This window comes from Danio aesculapii, chromosome 12, assembly GCF_903798145.1.
Source record: "Danio aesculapii chromosome 12, fDanAes4.1, whole genome shotgun sequence".
NCBI lineage: Eukaryota > Metazoa > Chordata > Actinopteri > Cypriniformes > Danionidae > Danio > Danio aesculapii.
In genome coordinates this window covers 5330234-5341623 of record NC_079446.1, presented here as the reverse complement: position 1 = coordinate 5341623, position 11390 = coordinate 5330234, and the positions used below count along the sequence as shown (strand labels likewise).

General features: G+C 33.8%; 1 protein-coding gene across 1 annotated transcript in view; it reads left to right on the top strand.

Annotated features, from left to right (window-relative positions):
* Positions 1–4542: 4542 nt before the first annotated feature.
* prr12a (proline rich 12a) overlaps positions 4543–11390 on the top strand; it is a 32264-nt gene continuing 25416 nt past the window's right edge. The window contains 2 exon segments of the mRNA XM_056469644.1: positions 4543–5397; positions 9655–9812. Coding sequence (XP_056325619.1) covers positions 5315–5397; positions 9655–9812 — 241 coding nt within the window. The 5' untranslated portion in view covers positions 4543–5314.

Sequence of the window (11390 nt, the reverse complement as noted above, 5' to 3'; positions counted from 1 at the left end):
TGTCTAACAGTGTCTAAAATATTGTATATTTATAGCCCTTCTAATGAGTTTTTCTTTAAACTTTTTAACATCGCTCTGTATAAAGCTGAGATGCCCAAACTAGGGCCCACGGGTTGGCCCATGGTAACCTTTGATTTGGCTCACCATGCCATCAGAATGGTTTAGATTGTCATTTCAAATTTAATGTAACCTTATATTTGTTTATTTTATTGTTAAGCCACAACAATGCTATATCTGAGATTAAATGTTTCAATGTAAATGGTGTAATTTAATCAGATTTAGTTTAACATGTACATACGATGGATAGAGCACAATACAGAGGCTTTGGTGAGCGAATCAAGGCAAAGGCAGCTTCTGCTTGACTAGTGTAATTAGCATTGAACTCCACTATGATATAAATGTGATTATGTTTTTATTGCGATAAGTTCTAATTTAAAAAGTTATACAGCACTAGTTAATACAATTCAAAGTAATGTTTTCTATTTATTTTACTTTATATATGTTGAAATGAATTCAGAAATTAACCATGGCAGTTTTAACATAAAATAGTTTGGTATTTATCTTTGGCCCCCGGATATCAATGATATTTGGTTTTTGGCCCTTCATACGAAAAATTTTGGGCACCCCTGGTATAAAGACATCTGCTAAAAGTTTTAATGTAAATGTATTATTTACACAAACACAACCATAACTTGTTATAACTATTCTTACTATATATTAAATCCAGAAAAACAGGAAATATTTTATGAAATAATAGCATAAATGCTGTAATTCAAGCACTATGAATGTCAAAACCTAATGAGCTGCCTACCTAGACAGCCGTGCTGCTAATCGTAGGCGTGTGCTATGCCTATTTTAGGCCTCATGATGCCCAATAATGATGCTGACAGGGAAAGTGCATGATGCCCAAAAATTTCAGTTTCCAAGATTTTAAGCCACCTGAAACGTCAGCTCGAGTTGATCCAGTTGCATGTACAATTTCATACAGTATGATCACAAAAATAATTGTAAATTAAGATAGAAAGGTCGGTTCATTTATATTTATTAAAATATCCTTTATTCCTGTTACGCAAAGCTCTGCTTTAGTGTAATATTATCACTTAATAGAGACTTAAATACAAAACATACACTGAAAAAAAACCCCTAATTTTACAGAAAATATCTCTAAATTTTTTACAGTATTTTTGGTCATTTCAAATTAAATTTAAAACTTAGTAAAATGACAAACATTCTTTCTAAATTAACAGTTTGACTTTCATTTTAGGTACTTTATCATTAAAAACAAATTACTGACATTTTTGTTTTTTATACAGGGAAATTACAGTATTATTTATACAGTATTTTTTCTGTTATTTTAAATTATATTCAAAAGTTCATAAAAATTACAAACAATATTTGTAAATTAACAGCTTGACTGTTATTTTATGTACTATATAATTAATGACAAATTACAGCAATTTTCCTGTTTTATACAATACAATTGTCGTATTATTTACACAGGGTTTTTTTCCAGTTTTTTTGAAGTACATTTAAAATTACGTAAAATGAAAGTTATAAATTGTAATTACTTGCTCTGTAAAAAAATTAAAAATTAAAAAAAAAGGTCAAATGACTGGCAGCTACGGCTGGAAATAATCTAGGAAAAGTCTGTAAAATAAATAAATTTATTATTTTATGCACTTTATTTCAACAAAGAAATTTTACTGTAATTTTATGGTTTTTGTTTGGCAGCCATAGCTGCCAGTCATTTGACCTTTTTTTACGATATTTTTTTAACAGTGTACTTAACAAGGGTAATAACAGAAAATACAATAATTCAATGAAAGAAAAAATAGTAAAAGTAATTATTCCCTTTATTCATCAGGGGTCACCACAGTGGAATGAACCGCCAACTTATCCAGCATATGTTTTACACAGTGGATGCCCTTCCAGCCGTAACCCAGTATTGGGAAACATCTATACACACTCATTCACACACACTCATACACTACGGCCAATTTAGCTTATTCAATTCACCTATAGCGCATGCGTTTGGACTGTGGGGAAAACCGGAGCACCCGGAGGAAACCCACGCCAACACAGGGAGAACATGCAAACTCCGAACAGAAATGCCAACTGACCCAGCCGGGACTGGAACCAGCAACCTTTTTGCTGTGAGGTAACAGTTCTAACCACTGAGCCACCATGTCCCCCCTTTTTTGTGCACATTATAACACATTATTAAACAAATAAGTTTAAGGCTGTAAAATCATGTTGTGTGGAAATGTACCTTAAAATGAGTAAAAATGTTTGTTTTTACATCCCATTTACACTCATGAATGAAGAATTTTCCATAAATAATGAGTAAATTCATAATATAATGATTTCTATAAATCAACAGTTCTCAAAACAAAATGTACCATCCTTATTTGTTTCATCTGAAAGTTAAAATCACACCAGAATATATACAATCATAAATTTAAATGTAAAATACTTTCATCTTATTACCAAAACACACTTCAGAGACTGACTAAAGATAACTGCATTAGGTTATTAAAGCTCCAAACAGCTATTAGCAGATTTATGACGGTTCACCACTTATAGTGTTGGAATAACTGTATTATTACAAGGCCGGCGTTTATTCCACATCTAGTGGCGGGCAGATATGTAAACATGATAAATGTTTTGAAGAAATCTGAAAGCCTGTAACCACTGATTGAATGGTTACAAGTTTTCAACATTTTTCAAAATATCTTCTTTAGTGTTCAACAGAAGAAAGTCAAGGTTTGGAAATAAGAGTAGCTGAATGACATAATATTCGGTTTTGGGTGAACAGTCCCTTAAATATATAGCTACACCCACTCAGGGGTGGACTTAACCAATAAGCAAAGTAAGCAGCCGCTTTTAGGGCCCGGGGAATTATGCTAATATAGCTTGGAGATAGCTCTCTTGTTAATTTTCTATCATATGTTGTAAAAATTTGTCAATAACTGTTAATATTTTAAAGTTATGACTTCTTTTCAAAACCGGGGGCCCCCATGAATAGTGGAACGTACTGCACATAGGCGAGATTTGATAGGTTTAAAGACACTGCCAGCCTGCAAGTGATCTGAGAGTGACTATGAGAACATTTGGGGGGAAAGTAGAAATAAGACAAACAATGAAACGCAGTTTAATCCGTGATCCTGCTTTCTGGCCGAAACACCTGTCAGATGATGAGTGCTGTGAGCTTGTTAAGAGAGGATCTGTTCAAATAAAATAACATATCCCAAAGAAAAGTAACGGCCACCAATTCACAAACAGCAATTATTCAATTTATATGAAAAATGGTGACCAGATTAGTTTAATTGATTGTGAATTAAATTTGTTTACATTTTGTTTATTAATATTAAAATCTAATTACAAAAAATAGCTAATTAAATGTGTATAGATTTTTTTTTGTGTGAATATATTGCATTCACTTTTACATTAAGAAGAAAAAGGTTCCTTTAAATATTAAAATATACCTTACATATATATATATATATATATATATATATATATATATATATATATATATATATATACATATATATACATATATATATATATATATATATATATATATATATATATATATATATATATATATATATATATATATTGCAGTTTATTAAAAAAACTAATCTACAGAGAAAAAATATCTATAGAGAAAGAGAATGTTTTGAGTTTCAGTGCTAGGGCCCCCTACCTGGAATTGCTTAGGGCCCCCAAATCACTAAAAATCCACCCATGCACCCACTTAACATAAGAGAACAATGTGTACAATGTGTCTTGTACAAACATAACTGCACAGGGTTAAAGAAACCTCAAACAGTTAATTTGCAGATTGAGCACTGTTTGCTGCTCATGGTGTTGGTATAACTGTATTATTACAATGCAATGTGTTTATTCCACATATAGTGGCAGGCAGATGTTAACATGCTAAATGTTTAAAGAAATCTGAAAACCTGTCACCACTGATTCAATGGTTACAGGTTTCATTTTTAAAACATCTTCTTTAGTGTTCAACAGAATAAAGTCAAACAGTAACAAGTTAAATGAGAGAAGCTGGATGATATTCAGTTTTGGGTGAACTTTCCATTTAATATATAGCTACACCCACTTAACATGAACTGTTACTATGACTAAACATAACTGCAGTGGCAAATAAAATCCTCAAACAGTTAATTGGCAGATTTAGCACTGCTCATGCTGTTGGTATAACTGTATTATTACAGAGCAATCTGTTTATTCCACGTCTAGAAGCGGGCAGATATGTAAACATGCTAACTGTTTTATCACAGTTCACGGTCATTGTCATAGGTGCGTGGGGTCGCGTTTACCACAGAAACACAACGAATCCTGAACGCTGAAGGCCAGTGTCTCCCCCTTTTCTGGGCTCTGACCATTTTGGTTGAATAAGAGGAGCAGTGTGCGTGTGTGTGTGTTCCTGGAATAGCTTCTGCTAGTGGCTGCCGTGCAGGCCGGGGGAGGCGGAGGTGAGGTGGACTAGACTACGCGTGAGCTCCTCCAATATGAGAGAGACAGAGGGGAGGGAGAAGGGAGAGAAACAGCCGCCTTCAAAAATGGCGTCTTCGAGGGAAAATGACTAATATTATGAAAAAGCAGGCCTCGAGCTCGACGCTCAAGCGGTGTTTGCATATAGCGTACGTTTTGGAAATCGTTCGGTCTTACGAGAGCTTAACCGCGTGAGAGGAAACAAACGAGATCGACTGAAAATACAGCAGAAACACCATCTTATTTTGATGCGTCGACAGGGCTAGCGCTGCTAGCTCGCCACAACATTGATTGTGGGTGGATTTTCAACATTGCGTTTGATATTCGTTCGCGATATCAGTGCATGCGTAATGTAGAAGTTGTTTAACGGCCGACGGCCCTTGCTCGGTCGATGCATATTTCATACAAGTAAAGTAAGTGGAGAAAGGGGAGGAGAAACAAGGGAAAGGACGTATACGGTCATACGCGTCCATCAGAAAATTTGACGGTAACCAGGTCAAACCGAATTATTCGCAGGAGCATGGCATTACTTGATGAGATTTTAAATGAGAAAAGGCTGAAAAGGAGGTGAGTTATTTCTTTGGAGGTGGTCGGTGAACACCCCCTCTATCACGCACTCATCTCCTCCCCTCCATTTCCCTCTCCCTTTTCAATATGCTATTTTTTCACTCTTATGGACTTAGTCGTCTCTCACCATGATTAAAAACTGACAACAGGACCGCGATCTTGCTGTGCAAAAGAATAGTTTTGCACCGAAACCGTTTGCTCGCGTCCCAGCCGCGCGTACTGCGAAGCGATGGATAGAAATTACCCGGGAGCTGGCTTCGGTGATTTGGGCGCAGGAGCCGGATGGAGCTACGAGAGATCAGCCAAAGCAAGGTAAGCATGCAGCCATGCTGAAAACACACAGAATGGTGATGATGATGATGGTGGTGTCCGCTGCTCGGGACAAAACAGACTCGTGTGAAAAACTCGCGCATTTGCATCTGACTCTGACGATGCATTTGCGTAGGATGTCATAAGGTATTAGTGTAGCTATTGTTATTCAAATAAGCGAGGGATTGCAGCTTTGGAAATTCAAGTGTGATTGATGGACTAATGTGCGGTTTGGGGAGGAGAGGGAAGAAAAAGGTGGGGGGCGGGGTGAAGTCTGCTCGCACGATTTTATTACAGATCCCCACGTAGATCCATTTAGCATCCCCAATGAATGAGGGGCTCTGGTCAAGCCTGTTGAGAAAACGCAGAGAAATCGAGATCGCTAATAAGAAGATGCTACAGCTTACTTTTAATCGCAACATTTTACATTAATTACGCATATATCGTCGTATCAGAATTAAAAGTAACACTTCCATTAGAAATGCACGTGTAAGTTCGTATATACTGCTATAAAATAGCGTTGAATAAAGCCCAGTTCTTCTATAAATCGTGCAAACAATGCTACGCGGCCTCTGATGATGAGGGGCTACAGTTAAACCTCCCATTCAGCTGACGTTAGCTAACCCCATCATGCTATTGTCGCATGTGGGCCTGCTACTTGTTTCAGCTGGAAATGATGTAAAGTGTATGTTTTTGTTACTCTAGGCTAGAGAAAATAAATCAATTTTAATCGTTTCAGTTGAAGATTTGCCTAAGCTAGCTCTCGCGCATGTTCTTCTGAAGATGGGAGCGACCTGCGCTGCTTTGCTAACGAGTTAGCCTACAATGCTATGCTTACTGATACAGATTAGGACGTGGATTTCAGTTAACCGCTCATTGTAAACTTATAAGAATAATAGTTTTTCATTAATAAATGCACAATTTATTTTTCGCTTAATTGTATGCGAATATTTTACGTTTTAGAGTACTTGATTTGTATGATTGTTTTCAATAAAACAGTCAAGTCAATCAACACAAACAGCAAGAAATATTAATAATAAGATGAATAACAATACTAATAGTAGTATTAATAATTAATATTAATAATAAGTCAATATAAATAAAAACAACAATTTAATTATATAGCATTAATTAGTTATTATAAAATTATTACTTAACTAATTTAAAGCAGAGGTACCCAAACTTTGTAGTATGAATGGCCAAAAGCCATATACCAATATTATTATACCAAATATACCAAACTATTTTACATTAAAGTTGACATGGTTAATTTCCTAATAGTTATAAATAAATGGAAAACATTACTTTGAATCATATTAATTAGTAACTTTTTAAATTATAACTAGGGCCAGACGGAATCTGCAGACATTTTTTGCTATTTCTGTGCAGAACTGTGTTAAAAAGCTGCAGATTTATGCTCAATTATTTTGGGAGTATCATAACTAAAACCTTAATATATGAAATAAAAAGTAATACCTTTGTAACTTTTATTTAATGTATACAATGCAAATCCAATTAGATCCACTTTTTTTGGTAAACAAAGCAAGTCTGTCATATAGATCTACTAAAAGACAGAAAATATTACCTTACAAACTGGATTGTAAATAAACCATTAGTCAATAATATTACTGTAATTAATTTAAAAACTGAATAAATATAAATTTACACACATTTACACAAGTAAATAAACAATCAATGATGGGCTGAAAATCTGCTGAATTCTGTGCGCACAGATTCCTAATTGTAATTGTAATTGGCCTAATTGTAACTCATTGCAATAAAAACATAATCACATTTATCACACAAGTGGCATTTAAATGCTTTATAAACTAGTCAAGCAGAATCTGCCTTTGCTTTGATTTGCTCTCGAAATTCTCTGCATCGACTTCCATCTATTGGGTGACAGTATGCACATTTTAAATCTGATTAATTTACACCATTTACATTGAAACTTTTAATTTCAGTTAGATTTTTAGTAGCTTAACAATAAAACATTAAATTTGAAATGACAATCTACAATCATCCCCATCGTTCTCCCTCACTTCTCAGGTGGGATGGGGGCAAATCAAAGGTTACCCTGGGCCAACTTTGGCCTGCCGGCCCTAGTTTGAGCATTACTGTTTTAAAGTATAAATTTAATATGCTTTCCAAGTGTGTTTAAAGAAATCTGTGTTATTATCTGAGAAGATAAAGGGAATACATTTGTTAGCGAATTGTCACTTTTGATTGATAAGGATCAGTTATGTTGTTCCTTTAATATTAAATACTAAAGCTATATATTAATTTACTACTATTTTAAAAGCTACTTATAAAAACATTTCTCCACTGAATTTAGACGTCAGTTCTTAAAATTACATTAAAAGTTAAATAACTGTTGTTTTTCAAATCTCAAAAGGTCATTTTTAGCGGTTCACTTATATGTAATGGCATAATATATTTAGTTGAATTGCTTTTGACACAGACAATCAGTTTTTTTTATGCATTAACCCCTATTAGTTATTCAATAATATTAGTTTAAACAGTTTTAATAATTGCTTAGTAATTGCTAATGAGAAGCTATGAAACTTAAAGCCATCATTAAACTTTATGAAAACTTACGATAGTTTCGTTCCTGATTGTGGCATGTATCTTAGTAAATCATTGTTAAACATAAAAAAAAAAACTTGTGTCCTTTGGGAATTGATTTCATGATTGGGATTTTCTATTGGTGGATGTCATGTGAGTGAATAGAAGTAAAGTTGGTTTTATATTCGCACAATCTTTCATTTAGAAGTCTCTATATTGTTTACCATGCTACTCTGAATATTCGATCAGAACAAGCATGCAAGTATGACTTCAAAACAACATTAACACTATCTAATTGACTGTAAACAATGTTGTACTTTGGTATTCATTGGTTGCTTAAATGATTTCCCTATTAGAATTTGCAAAGAATACTTTCCTGAAATCATGTTATTAAGGAGAAAGTCTGAATATCCGAATATAAAACCAAATTTACCTCTATAAATACATCATACAGTATTACCACTAGAGGTAAATGTTCAGCATTAATTTGTAATATTTAAAATTTAATATTTAGAAAAGTGTGTCTACAGAATAATATCTGAGAAGTTAAAGGGTATACATTTATTAGCGAATTGTCACTTTTGATCGATAAGGATCAATTATGTCGTTCCTTTAATATTAAATATTAAAGCTATATATTAATTGAAGGATTCGGATTTCTACCTTCCAATCCGTCTCAACATGGATCAACGTTTATCCTTTTCTCATCATCCTGTTTCTCATTATTTTTATTAAAGATGATCATTGAATAATAAATAAAGTTAACACATAGCTTAATATAAGAATGTTGGCTTCTGCGGATGAAACTGCAAACTATCTTCAGTAAACTTTATTTATTTATTTGAATCTCTGACTCCGGCTCTTCTTCATCTCACAGACTGGTCGTTCTTTGGGTCAAAACTGTACTTAATCCCTACATAATATATTAGTATCTACTTTAAAAGCTACTTATAAACAAATTTCCACACGTATATTCTTAACATTGCATTGAAAGCTAAATAATTGTTTTTTAAATCTGAACATTTTAACTCGAAACAACAAATAAATCTTAATAAATGTCATTTTTTAGCAGTTCACTTATACCTAATGGCATAATATATTTAGTTGAATTGCTTTTGACACGGACAGTCAGTTTTTTAATGTTACATTTATCATTTTTTCATGCATTAACCCTTATTAGTTATTCAATAATATTAGTTTAAACAATTTTAATAATTGCTTAGTCATTGCTAACGAGGAGCTATGAAACTTAAAGCCATCATTAAACTTTATGAAAACTTATGATAGTTTCGTTCCTGATTTTGGCATGTGTCTAAGTAAATCTTAAACATTAGAAATGTAGAGCTTCTGTCCTTAGGGAATTGATTTCTTGATTGTGATTTGCTATTGGTGGATGTCATGTGAGTGACAGGTTGTCCCACTCCCTTCACAACACATTACAGAAATAAATATCACTGCAAGAACACATGACAAACAATCATTATGCAAAACTTTATAAGAATGGTCTGCTTTGATTCATAGTGACTACGTGCCCAGGAAAAAGGATAATATTGCTCAATACAAAACCTTTTCACATACAGTACAGAGAGATTGCCTTAGGCAAACTGTTGCTGTTTAATGATTGTCTTTTTACACTTGCTTCAAGCGTCATTGATTATTAATGCTAAAGTCAATGGTGATATCTGTTCTTGTCAGCTTGGTGTACGGCAGCTCTAGATCATCACATCCGGAGTCTGAACTTCTTCATCGCCAAGCCTATGCCACTCCCCATCCCCTGCAGGGTTATGCTACCAATCACCATCCTGGAGGATCTGGCCAGGGTGGGGCTTGGGGTGCAGCTGGAAGGAGCTTGGGTGAGTGACACCACTTTGACTTTACATTCAAACATCTGGTTTGGGTTAATTGTATCATGTTGATGTATAGCATCAAAGCACTTGTGGAATTTCTCATTTTTATTTATGATATATACTGATCCTTTACTGAAATAGTGGTTGATGTATAGTTAGAAATATTGACCAGAGGGACATTTTGCGTGTGTGTTTGTTTTGTAGTTAATTTTCCAAGATTGTGATGTGTACACTCTTGCTTAAATGGGTGCACTGCATTCCTGAGGTTTTGAAGCTCAGTGTTCCCAATAGTAGCCTTTATTATAGAGCTTATCACATGATCTCTTCCTTGACTACCGTGATTGATTTGCAGCTCAGGACGTAAAACGACAAGACCAGGCTTGTAATACACAATATCAGTTTAGTAGCCAATACAAACCAAATATTCCAGGGAATAATTTAGAAAATTAATATTAATGTATTTAAGAGGTTAATTAAATCATGTGAAAGACAGTATTTAAAATGAAACATTACAAAGAATAGAGTTGATAAGTATTGAATATGAATATGAGTTTTTCCGTTAAGTGGTCTACAATTGGAATTATCAGATGATTATTATCAGAAAACTACTTAATATTTGGCAGTCTGTGTTGTTGTTATTATTAAAAGTACATACAGATGAAGTCAGAATAATTAGCCCCCCTTTGAATTTTTGTTTCTTTTTTAAATATACCCCAAATAAAGTTTAACAGAGCAAGGAAATTTTCACAGTATGTCTGATAATATTTTTTCTTCTGGAGAAAGTCTTATTTGTTTTATTTCGGCTAGAATGAAAGCAGCTTTTAATTTTTTTAAAAACATTTTAAGGTCAATATTATTAGCCCCTTTAAGCTATATATTTTTTTCGATAGTCTACAGAACAAACCATCGATATACAATAACTTGCCTAATTACCCTAACCTGCCTAATTAACCCAGTTAAGGCTTTAAATGTCACTTTAAGCTGTATAAAAGTGTCTTGAAAAATATCTAGTCAAATATTATTTACTGTCATCATGGCAAAGATAAAATAAATCAATTAGAAATGAGTTATTAAAACTATTATGTTTAGAAATGAGCTGAATAAATCTGCTCTCCGTTAAACAGAAATTGGGTAAAAAATAAATAAACAGAGGGGGGGGGGGGGGGGGGGGGGGGGGGGGGGGGGGGGGGGGGGGGGGGGGGCGGGGGGGTTTAAAGGTTTTAAAACCGCCAAAATTTTCTTCTATCCCGTTCCTAAGGTATATATTACTTTTTTTTTTCGTTTTGTTGTAAGTTTTTTTAGGACAACAGTATCTCCAGCAGAAAAGATCTCCAAACACACCTTTGCAAGTTGAAAAATATCTGTGTTTTTGAAACTAATGAAGACAGCAGAAGTCTGACATGTTTACTGATCCAAATTATTAAACAAATGTCTCAAAATAAAATATATTGTGTTTAAAGGGGAAAAATATTAGTTGTTTTTTAGCCAGACATTAAAAAAAACATATTTTAGAGCAGTAATTACAATACCATGAAATCCTGATATTTTTATCCAAGGTTATCGTACCATCAGAATCTTATACTG